The 13,155-nt window shown below is 37.6% G+C and overlaps 1 protein-coding gene across 1 annotated transcript; it reads left to right on the top strand.

Moving 5' to 3' along the window:
* The first annotated feature begins 1,763 nt into the window (after positions 1 to 1,763).
* LOC117304825 (transcription factor 21-like) lies at positions 1,764 to 10,856 on the top strand. Its single transcript, XM_033789439.1, has 2 exons — positions 1,764 to 2,249; positions 10,740 to 10,856. The coding sequence occupies exons 1-2, from the start codon at positions 1,764 to 1,766 to the stop codon at positions 10,854 to 10,856; spliced, it is 603 nt and encodes a 200-aa protein (XP_033645330.1).
* Positions 10,857 to 13,155: the final 2,299 nt, after the last annotated feature.

The raw sequence follows: 13,155 nt of genomic DNA, 5'->3' as shown, positions 1-13,155 counted from the left end.
GCATTGTATAATGGACAATTGAGTAAAACATTACCAAACGTACTTCCCTTTTACAACCACATATGGACTACCATGGAGTTTAACCAGTGAACATTTTCATAAAATTCACAGTTTCAAGTAACAGAATTTCCGAATTTCAATCTAGTACCATAGAGCAAGGACTCGTACTTTGTATTTAAGCTTTTATAAAATAAACAACTTCATTGACAACGTAAGCAGAGACCACGGGGGCCTACTACGAGGATCAACGGCGGAAGTGTTACCCGATTTCGTTTATTGTTTCTGTGGTATCGTTAAATGCAAACTGTTCACGCATCACATGCGCTTGCGCAACACTTCGCCCGAGGTTTCCATCACGTGCAGCGTTAAAAGTAAATTTCACAAGTCCACGTGGGAAAGTTACCACTGTAGTCTCTAAAGCAAGTAGGGAATAACACGACACTTACTCTGCAAAATAATTATTGAGAATCCTGGACTTCATTCTTGCTTTCGAGCGAGAGAGTGACGCCACTTTGCCTCCGAAGTTCCTTCAGCGAGCGTGTTCTCACCGACCGCCCGTCACTTATCCGTATTTGACCCTCGACACTACTTCAAGCTTCCTTCCTCCATGCTACTTCCACCCGACCACCAAGGCCAGTGGTTTCGGAAAGTCTGACCATCATTGATGACTGGTGGTATGCAATATGGACTTTCATGACCTTCTCTAGACTAGATCGTATCAAGCAATACAACATCAGCTGGAAAAACATTTGTGTTGACAATTTAAAAAATCGTAAAAACTTGTGTTGGGCATGCACTGCCTTGGGACGATGCAATGCAAGTGAAGACAGAGTTCTAATCTATTAGGTAAAAAAGAGCCCAACAACATCACGTCTTACATGTCTTAGAAAGACGCTACTCGTCACCAGAGCAAGTTCGTCACACTGTCTGTCTTCCCGTGATTGTCCCGGACAATTTCTTGATTATCGGATGGTCCTTCATTTCTGAAGACATAAATCGTAGAGGGCGTTATTCTTCGCTGGACTTCAATGTTGATTGGGTGACGATTTTTTAAGGATCGACTCAACCAACCTAACCGGAGGACCGATCTTTTTCAAGGCGTGTGACTGTGAGGAGCAAGCAACCAGTACCGGCCGTGGCGGATCATCAGCTCCCGGGACCGGCCAGTCGGGCTGTGGTGCTCCTGTTGCATAATTCACTGTTTACTTTATGAAGAACTAAGATTGAAATAATTTGTACACAGTAGTAGAAAGACTGAGTCAAATGCCTTCTCTAACACTTGCTTACCCCGTGTCACTCACATCGTTACGCCATTGATCTTTCATTCAGAAATACGCGTGCTATTTTACAGAAACATGAACGAAAACGCTTTTAAAAGTTGATCGCCTAATTTACATCAACGTTGACACGGACATGTTTTTTTTTAAAGTTCAATCTGACATTTGAACAGTATTTAATCACCAAAGAAAAGACTGAAACAAAGAGTAAACTGTGTTCATAGTTTTAGAGTGTCCACAATCGTCTGATAAGACACAGTTCGTGGTCAGAAAACTAAAACTTCACCGATTTACTTTTTCAAAAAACAATTAACAACACTGTAATGGTTTGATCCAAAAGTCCGGACACTAACCAGGCACGGGGTGACGGCTAGCGATCCATCGCCCTGAGTATCACAGGGTTGGATGGGGTGCTTTGCTCCTCGTTGTCCCCTCCATTCATCATTCCACGGAGGACACTCTTAAGAGTTTCACCTAGCCGACCTAATGCTTCACCTACAAGAACGATCTATCAGGGTCCATGATAAGAAGGAATTCAAGGACATAAACAATAACAATAACACGATGGAACGGTTGGATCTAGACGTGTGTTTAAACCCCTCAACCAAGATTGTACTCAGAAACACCGAGGTTACTCGAAATCCACCGCAGAGAGGCAAACGCCGCGGTAGTAGCACCGATGCTGCCCCCACTACCACCACCACCACGGGAGCGTCAGGCCGACGGGGCAGCGGCTCGCGAGCCCCCATCAAACCCTTGCAGCGGAATGCCGCCAACGCCAGGGAGCGGTGCCGGATGAGGGTGCTCAGTAAGGCTTTTACACGGCTTAAGACGAGCCTCCCGTGGGTGCCACCAGACACTAAACTCTCGAAGCTTGACACGTTGAGACTGGCATCCAGTTATATTTCACATCTGAGGAAAATTCTTGAAGATGACACGCTGGATGGTACCATGGTACATCCACTGAATCTGGTAAGATGAATACAAAACTTCAAATTAAGTTTTAAATCTTGACAAAGACGGGGGTTGAGCTCCACTTCTTGCTGCGTTTTTGCGTTCAAACATAAAATCAATCCCATTGAAGTCTTCTTAATTGCAACACTAGTGTTTATTTTATTTAATGTTAACAACAACATATCTATCATGAACCCATTGTTTAGCTACTCTTTTTGTTTATTTGAACCATCATCGTGGAAAGTTCTTTCGTAATATTTGTGAACAAAAGTAGAAAAGACAGAACTTTGTTCGTCATTGATAATGGTTTGCACGTGAATTGCTCTGAAGTTGCATTTCAAACGTGGGACATAGTCTTTCATTCTGATTTTGAAACTTCATATAAAACGTGTAGAACTTTTATTTAACATTTTTCTCGACTTATTTTGTGGTATTTCAGTAAACTGTCGGTTGATTAGAATTTATGAAATAATATGAAGAAACGGGTGTTTTTAATATTAGTTCCATGTGGTCAAGTTGGGATGTCTAGGCCCCACTCAAAAAATCGCAACGACTCGCTCAAAAGACAGGTATGTTCTAATTCGGGTACCGTTCTAATTCCTACTTGCTTATCGGTACAATGCGCGTTTTACATTAAATAAAGCTGTTTTGGCTCAAAAATTGCTAAAACATCCAAGATAGCAACGAATTCATTTGGTCTGATGAAAGAAAAATTTAAACCAGTCCAATTTTATTTGCAAGATGAAATATCTGTTTTGGGGGATAATACGCGTGAACAATACGTAGACCTCATGATGTTGAATTGAGCTTAGAATAACCATGAACAAGATGGTTATACCTCCTTGGACTGACCATTTAACATTAACCACGATATTGATCTTCAACTCAAGATTGTTTTAAGTCCTGCTTTTGACGTTGAAAGGTGATACATTTTGCCAAAACAACGTCATCAGAACATCTCAAACTATTAGCATTATGCGAAGAGCATCCCTGTCTGTAAACATCACAAAGATTGATCTTAACAAATGTTCGAATACGTACATTTTACACTGAAAATGTCCATGAAAATTCACCAGAAGAGCTCATGATATTATTGCTCTCTTATAAAAATAGTTTGGGGAATGTTCGAAGAACAATTTGTCGCCAAGATTGATCTTCAATAATACTACAAATGTACATTTTACATTGAAATGTGAGAGATTGCAAGAAAATATCAACATTATATAACTTATGATAATTATTATGATATTTATTAATATAATTATTAATAAAACGCTCTCCCGGACTTAGGAATTAGGAATTAGCACCGAAGAGCATTCTGTGACAGCCTTTCAAAGATTGATCTTAAACACTGAAATGTGACGAATAATATTGCAAATAAATTTCTCTTGAGTCAACTAAAATTATCTCGGGCTAATAAATCTCTGACTCATAATTTTCATAAATATGAAAACAACAACCTTTCAATGTTTCATCTGAAAGTTCAGCGAAGGGGCTAAAAGAAAATCATAATGTATGTCTAGAGAGTAGACCAAGAACATTACAGCCAACATTTTGCAGAAAACCAGGCCTCGAATTTCAAGAAATACTTCACTCAACTTCGGGTCTCGTTGTTTGGAGAAATTTCGCTTGATCTAAAGTATGATTGACAAGACCTACAAGATTTCTTATCTCTTTTTAACCGAACTTTTGCGTTGATGTTTTAAAGGCATTGGACACTATTGCTAATATTACTCAAAATAGCTATTAGCATACATTTTTTCTTGGTGATGAGTAATGTGGAGAGGTTGATACTATAAAACATTGTGAGAAACGGCTCTCTCTGAAGTGCCATAGTTTTCGAGAAAGAAGTAATTTTCCACATTTGATTTCGAGACCTCAGATTTACAAATTGAGGTTTCGAAATCAACCATCTAAACGCACACAACTTCGTGTGACAAGGGTGTTTTTTCTTTCATTATTATCTCGCAACTTCGATGACCGATTGAGCTCAAATTTTCACAGGTTTGTTCTTTTATGCATATGTTGAGATACACCAAGTGAGAAGGCTAGTCTTTGACAATTACCAATAGTGTCCACTGCCTTTAAGTAGATAGATAGTGTTAATCTTTACAAGGACATGTTTGTGTAGAAATACCCGACTGAGGATTTGTTAGGCTATAGAGTTCAGTGCTGAAATTACTGGATTATGGCCCGTGTTGCAGTTAATAAAGCCATGGTACAGTTTATGCTAAAATAAATTGAAGGCAATCCTTGGTATAATTGTCAAAATGCCAGTATTCTAACTTGATTCATCCCAACATATGCATATAATTAAACAAACTGTGAAAATCTTGGATCAATTGGTCATCGAAGTTGCAAGAAACTAAATGAAAGAAAACAACACACTTTTTTGCATATAGAAACGGTTCTTTCAGATGCCTAAGGCTTCAAGCTATTGCTTCAAAGGGTCTCGTTTGTAACAATGTTTTATAATACACTGTCAACATTTCTCCACCAAGTATTTGTTTATGATTATTTTTTCTTTCAGTAGTTACCAATGATTTAGGGGGCGGGGCTACCCTCAGTCCCTCTCACTGTGAAATACATCTTTCCTATCACCTCCTTTATCTGCTAAGCAAGATTAAAATACACTACTCACCGCCCCCCCCCCCCCCCTCAACCAATTTGAAACTTGAAAAAAAAAAAGATTAAAAAAAAGGGGTTGAACTTGGGAAATTGTTCTAAAGCGACAGGGAAAGATGAACCAGAGGTTTCAGGCTCTATACATAGTCTCCCACTATAGTCAATTTTCTTTGTTCGACCCCAAGCATTATTTTCACACGAATTCCTTTCATTTTCAAACACTTCACCCTTATATTTGTTTCCTTTGCAAAACTTCATTATTTTTTTAAAGGAACATTAATTGGTTTTGCTAGCAAAAAAAGTTACTGGCAGTATAAGCACTCTATGTAATCCATCATATACATAAACTGATAAAACTGTAGAAGTTTGAGATCGATCGGCCATCTGGGTCAAGAGAGAATAGTGAAAAACCAATTACAAATGTTGCATTGCATCGATGGCAAAATAAAAAATGAATAAAACGCTCACTAAGCGATAAACTCCAAACGCAAAATTAGGTTATTTATTTCTCAACAATTAATGTGACATTTCAGACAGATATATTTCAAGGGATGTTTTCTACTATCATCATCATTAGACCGTGTAAGTTTTATGTAAATCTGTGATCTTCACGATTTTTGTTTCTTACAAATTCTGTAACGTTCCTTTAAGCCAACTCAGTTAAAAACAATGTCAGTCCACTTTGGAAGGGGTTTGCCGACTGCCTAAATGTCAGTCCATTTTGAAAGGGTTTTGCCGACTGTCTGTGGTCGGGCACGACCCTCTTGAATGTTTAATTAAATACTTTTTGACTGATGACGAAGTACACAACACCATTCCACCGTATCACCTTGCAAACAGTTGCCCTTTTCAGTCAAACTCGGCTTAGCAATCATTTGTATATGTCAAGTGTTTCAACCACACAAGGCGATTTCATCTGCCGTCGTATTTATTTTATTTGTTATAGGGTTACGATTGGAAGATCAGAGGGATGTTAAAAACCTCTTCACCGGTGTAACTTTTTAATGTGGAACTCCACGGTCGTAGTTTGGGGGATCGAGGGATCAGTTAGACAAGCATGTGTATAAAGGAAACACATACACCTAAAGGATTTGGGTACTTTTTGTAACACAAAACACAATGTTCACAGATTTACATTAAACTTACTCAGTTTGAAGATAATGATGGTAGAAAGCTTCCCTTGAAATATTACTTACTGAGGTGCGGTAGTTTTTTGAGAAATGAGTAAAAGAAGTCACAAATTAAATAATTTTGTGTGCCTTCAGATGCCAAAACAGGTTTTCAGGAATGAAGTCTTTTAATATTTGAGTAAGTAATTACTTCTTTCTCAAAAAAAACCTACGTTACTTCAGAGGGAGCCGTTTCTCAACAAATTGTATACTACCAACCGCTCTCCATTTTTGCTCGTTGCAATTGATAACAATTATTTATGCCAAAAGTATCCAATGCCTTTAAGTTTTCAAATTTGACATTTGGAGAAAATTTTTGAAGGTTAAAGACACTGGACACTATTGGTAAATGTCAAAGACCGGACTTCTCACTTCGTGTATCTCAACATATGTATGAAATAACAAACCTGTGAAAATTTGAGCTCAATCGGTCGTCGAAGTTGAGAGATAATAATGAAAGAAAAAACACCCTTGTCACACGAAGTTGTGTGCTTTCAGATGCTTGATTTCGAGACCTCAAATTCTAAATCTGAGGTCTCGAAATCAATTTTGTGGAAAAGAACTTCTTTTCGAAAACCACGTCACTTCAGAGGGAGCCATTTCTCACAATGTTTTATACCACAAACCTCACCCCATGTCTCATTACCAAGTAAGGTTTTATGCTATTAATTATGTTGAGTAACGATTTGAATGTCACATAAAATAGACAACACAAAGTGTCGCACAATTAAAATTCCACAATGATTTTTTAAAGAGAATGTATCATTCCAATTTTTTTTATAATCATTTCACTTCAAGGTAAAGTTTTTATCCCTCAAAATTTAAAATTGAGAAACTTTATGACGGAAAGTTTCTCAGATTGTGTGTGCCAACTACGGATCATTATTCCTGCGTGGACTTTACCGCTCTTGGTTACCAGCGATATCTACAAAAAACAACAATTCATATTTTAAAATGACAATTTCACAGGTTAGTTTTGTTGTATAGACCTACATCCCCATAGCATTAAAATAACCAAACGGTTACAAAAACCAAAAGTATATTTTGCCTTTATAACAAAATGTGCAAATTGAAAGCAGTAAAAAACAAAAGACAAGTTATGTTTACAAGGCTTACATTTTATGACAGTTTTAAATCATATGGCCAGTCAGTACTGCTGCATTTTATGAGACCATTGTATACCAGTTCATTTACTTTACTTTACATCAGTGGTGGTATTGCACTACTCAAACCACATTACAAACTCTATAGAGACCCAAACTATAGTGGAAGTCTTGGCTGGAGGCAGTAAGAGTGGGAAAGTACAAATTTTTATTGAGTGTCGTTTCACTTTCGCAAGTTATGGAGGTAATAAAAGTGGGTTTTATAACTTGAGGAAACGTAACAAGCTTGTTAGTGAAATTTACAGGCTGGTGTTTGTGGCAAAACTGTCGTCTGTAATAACATGGTTTATACGAATGGTCAGAATCTGATTCAAGTTTAAATTATAGGACATTATGGTTGATCGTAGTTGTTGTAGTTGTTGTTGTTGTTGATGTCTTTTGATAAATTGCGTCGGATTGATTAGTAATGTACGTCTTGGATGCATTTGGTTTTGTTTGTTGCACTTGCTGACTTTGTTGTTGTTTGAAATTGTTGTTGTTGTTGTTGTTGTTGTTGTTGCTGCTGTTGCTGCTGCTTTTATTGAGTACGACGTATATATTGTTTAATGGCAGGTTTATCATTGTTTTTTTTGTGCAGATTAAATACATATACACCCACACATTTTCAATTGAACCAAACTGTGCTAACCTATCAAATTCCCTGACTACGTTTTGTTCAAACGGTCAATATGTATGCTATCATTGGACTACGCGCTCGTTCATGTCGACAAGTCAAGTTTAATTACACGGATATGATCTTGGTAGTCGGTAACATGTCCAGATTGAAACATAATTGACCCCCTATTTCTATCGTCTATACTTTATCTGTGAAGGGAATAATGTATATACGTTTGGTTATCACTCTTAAAATTAATGACGATAAAAACGTTTTGATAGAAGCCTACTGCAGCTTTCGAAAGTTAAGCAGTTTAAAGACAGTGGACACTATTGTTAATTGTCAAAGACCAGTCTTCTCACTTGGTGTATCTCAACATATACATAAAAAAGCCAACCTGTGAAAATTTGAGCGCAATCGGTCGTCGAAGTTGCGAGATAATTATGAAAGAAAAAACACCCTTGGCACACAAAGTTGTGTGCTTTCAGATGCTTGATTTCGAGACCTCAAGTTCTAAATCTGAGGTCTTGAAATCAAATTCGTGGAAAAATACTTCTTTCTCGAAAACTACGTTACTTCAGAGGGAGCCATTTCTCACAGTGTTTTAAACTATCAACAGCTCCCATTACTCAATATCAAAAAAGGTTTTATGCTAATAATTATGTTGAGTAATTATTACCAATAGTTGCCACTGCCTTTAAGAAACATGTTTGTATGTCCGAAAATGTAAGATCTGATATAGAGCCTATTCCTTTTTCGAAGATTTTCCTTCCTGCGTGGACATTGTTCGCTCCGAATTTCAAACTCTATCACCTTTTCGAAAATATTTTTTTCTTCGGATTTTCTACATTTATGTTGTATTAAAACAATCGAATGATTAAAGAAACACAAGGTATAATTTGCCTTTAAGTAGGTCAAACACAAGGCATCATTCAGTCAGAAGCCAAAATTCGATCAAGCACTTCAAACATTATAAACAGACGTTGCGCAGCTCTAGTTCAGAGCCGAACGTGTCTAACAGCAAAATCTCAAGTTAAACAAAGCTCATTACACACGCACCGATCTAAAACAATAAATGTCTACGCGCCGCCGAAACACAGATAAAATCCCATTGGACCACCAGGAACTCAAAAGGCACCGCTCTATAGTTTAAGTTCATCGTCACTTTGTTTTCAAATAATGGGGGGAGAAAAAAACAAATCAGCCAAATAACCGAGGCGTGATTTTTATGTCATTTCCACCTAAAGTATTCAACACAAACTTGTCATGGTTCTATTAAACACCCGATTTGAAGAAAAGTGTGCCAGACTATAGGGTTCTTATTCGAGCTAATGACGGGCAAAGGGCACGTCTGGGGCATAAATGGAGAGTGCACCCAAAAGTTATTTCAAGTTGATACTACTAACCGCTTTTGGTTCTTTAAAGGCAAAGTATACCTTTGGTTTTGGAACAGTACGATTGTTTTAAAGCCAGTGATGGACACTATTGTTAATTACTCAAAATAATTATAACCCCTCTTGGTAACGAGTAATGTGGAGAGGTTGATAGTATAAAACATTGTGTGAGAAACGGCTCCCTCTGAAGTGACGTAGTTTTCGAGAAAGAAGTAATTTTCCACCAATTTTATTTCGAGACCTCAGGTTTAGAATTTGAGGTCTCGAAATCAAGCATCTGCTAGCACACAACTTCGGGTGAAAAGGTTGTTTTTTTTTCGTTCATAGTTATCTTGCAACTCCGACGACCAATCGAGCTCAAATTTTCACAGGTTTGTTATGTTATGCATATGTTGAGATACACCAAATGAGAAGACTGGTCTTTGACAATTACCAATAGTGTCCACTGTCTTTAATTATGTGGGCAATTTGAAGCTAACATGGACATGACACCAACAAATCAAATTGTTGTAAAAACTTTCTTTCTACTAAGTTATAACTAACATATAAAACCAATTTGTGTTTTAGTTATTTTAATAACTAAAACAAGGAATGAACTAAATTTTGCCAAATAAGAACTCAGCTTGGGCTCCATGTAGGATTGGCTAAATTGACTGAAAAACTGTATAATGCCACTGACCGTAATGCGACTGACCATGGTTTTGCCATGTATACCTAAAAGTTAAAGTTGCTGACCATTTATAAGTAATAATAATAATAATACACGGTTTTTATATAGCGCTTTTTCACGGGTTGTCTCAAAGCGCTTCCGACATTATTACCCCTGGTCACTTAAACCATCTCAGCTCCCTGGGGAGTATACAGCCTGTGCGACAATTATATGCGCTACATGGCTAAACCAATCACAAGAACCATCTCTGCCCTCACAGGTACCCATTTACCCCTGGGTGGAGAGAAGCAATTATAGTTAAGTGTCTTGCTCAGGGACACAAGTGTCACGACCTGGATTCGAACCCACACTCTGCTGAACAGAAGCATCAGAGCTTGAGTTCGGTGCTCTTATCCACTCGGCCACGACACCCCAAAGTATCCTGTTTGATACTCATGTACAAGAGTTGTGTGTTTCATGTTGTAACAGTTTCGCAAGTTTTTTAGTTAGAGGAGACTTTGAATTGTGACTAGTGTATTTTTAACCATTTTCTTTTTGTATAATGCGACTGGCGGCTTTTTACAGCTTTAAAACATCCAGAGCACTAAGCCCACAACATTTCTAATTTCATCAATTCAAAGCCTTGGGTGTACAAACCAGTCTATAAACTTATCGGAAAGATTATCTCAAATAGAACTACAAGCTCCAAGATCAAGAAATGACACAGACAAGTGTAATGCGACTTACCATGGAATTGCCCATTTATATGTATAAAATAAAACTAACATGTTACTGCAGTAACACTTCTCAGATTCATATTTTGGGGGCATGAAAACTGTTTTTTTTTTTTTTTTAACGTAACAACTTACTTTGGTGGAAAATAATCTCATTTCTCCTCTAAACTTGTTTTTAGACATGGCCCTTTGCAATCAGCTCCAGACCAGTCATGGCCGACGACACAACATCGGAAGAATGTGAAAAGGAAGGCCGATCGGATACGGCAAGTGACGTCATGTCAGAGTCACCGTAACACGACGACGACTGTGTCCGTGTCACCGTTACATGTCGCCAAAAAGTGTCCCCAGTATTGACGACAAAATGTCCCCCGTTACTGTACAGTAACGCTGCAGTCGGCAGAACTCGATTGGACGAAATGTTCTTGAACATCTTAACCATGCGGACGTGATGAGGCACATACTTTGAAGTTCACGAACGTCATAACCATGCGGACGCGAGGGAAATTTGTTCGAAGTTCTTGAACAATTGTATCCATGCGGACGTAAGGCAAACACTTGGCAGCTCTATAGGACAATCTTTATGCAATATTTGGTCAAAGCTTCCAATCAACGGTAAATGGTTGATGTTAACGCTGTGGCAGGTATCAACCTTCTGAGAGGACTTATGATCGTAAAGTTGTGTCTCAAATGCTTCGAGTTGAATCGTGTGGCTAACTATGAATAAAGGAGGGGTATCTTAAAAGGCTAGAAAACTCCACTGTTGCCAACGCCATTGGAGAAAGTATAAAGGTGGTACATCTTTGCCCTCATTTGAGAAAAAGTGATGGAGTAGTAATCTTCATTCAAAATGATGAGAAATGAGAATTTAAAAACTATATTGGGTATGTGGAGGAGACTTAGCAATGCATGACACCAGGATGGCAAGAATCAAGCCTACTGCATGCACTTTCGGTATCTTGCATTCTATATTCGACCTTAAAGCCATTATACACTTTCGGTAAACAGTATTGTCCAAGTCCCACACTTCGTGTGTCACAACTAATATATAAAATAACAAACCTGTGGAAATTTTAGGCTCAATCGGTCATCGGAGTCGGGATAAAATAACGGGAAAACCCACTCTTGTGTCCGCGCGTTTCGTCTTGTCATGACATGTGTTTAAAAAAAAAATCCGTAATTCTCGCTATCGAGAATTGATATTGTTTTAATGTTTTCTAAAAAGTACAGCATTTCATGGAACAATATTTCAAGAGATGTCTTTCACCATTACCTTCTGTCAACCCTGTAAATTATTTGTAAATCTGTGAACTTTTTTTTCTGTACCGAAAGTGTATAATGGCTTTGATATAGGGGGCATCGGTGTCAAATATTTATGGTCAGAAAGTTTCATATTGAAAACGTAAATGAAGCGTAGGCTACTATACGAACTAAACGAGATACGCACTTCAAAGTTCCCGCGATTATTCGATGGATTATTGCGTCATCGTGAAGGTTAAACGTAAAACATGACACGAACAGTTACGTTTGATAGCTCGTTGCAATTGTACAAAATGTATGTTAGGCACTATGATATGCCATTTGTTGATATTTTTTCTTCTTTTCATTTGGTTTGAGTTATCACTGTAATATTGTTTTAAATCGCTTGATCAATAGCATTGTTTATTATTGTTTACAAATAAATCAAGTTTATTAAGGTAACAAAAAATACATGTAATCCAGATGATTAAAAAATAAATATAAATGCCAATTGAATGATACTTTGACTCAAAAGAGTGAGATGAATTTGACAAGATCCCTGGATGTGATTATTAATACTAGCGGGATGTTGGGTCGTTTGTTTGTTTGTTTGTTTGTTGTTGGGTTGTTTGTTTGTTTGTTAATTATTCAAAATAATTGTTAGCATAAAAACTGACACGGTAACGAGCAATGGAGATAAAGCATTGTCAGAAACGGCTCCCTCTGAAGTGACGTTGTTTTTTGAGAAGTAGGTAATTTCCTACTAAAATATTAAAATACGTCAGGCCTGAAGCCTAAGTTTTCTCAAGCATCGGAAAGCACACAAAATGTTTGCAACAAGGTTGTTTTTTCTTTATTTTCTTGCAACCTCGCTGACCAATGGGAGACTTTGGAACGCTAGGTGGCAGCAGACTTACCAGGTAAATGTCCATTGTTTACGCAGTTTTAAACATGCACACATTACCGAAAACAATGGATTTTACCTGGTAAGTCTGCTGCCACCAAGCGTCCCAAAAGTCCCCCACTGAGGCAAGTTTTTTCACAACTTTGTTAATTAATGCATACTATGATGGAATACACCAAATGAGAATACTGGTCTTTGACAACTAACAAAGGTGTACAGTGCCTGTTAATACAATAAAACAATATTTATCAAAGTGATGAATTCCTTTTTTGTATTGATAAAAAGTGATCGAGAAGAAAAGAGTGGCAAAGATTAGAAAGGGGTTCACAAAAATTATTGCAAAACTCAATATTACTTATTTTTGATCATAATAGTTGTATATTATTTGTTGTTGTTGCTGCTGTTGTTGCCACCATTGTCGTTGTTTTCGAAATTAGTGATTGTGGTTCTTG

The sequence above is a fragment of the Asterias rubens genome, chromosome 21 (assembly GCF_902459465.1).
Source record: "Asterias rubens chromosome 21, eAstRub1.3, whole genome shotgun sequence".
In the NCBI taxonomy this organism is placed as follows: Eukaryota; Metazoa; Echinodermata; class Asteroidea; order Forcipulatida; family Asteriidae; genus Asterias; species Asterias rubens.
The sequence above is the reverse complement of the archived record's forward strand: the minus strand, read 5'-3'. Positions and strand labels throughout refer to the sequence as shown.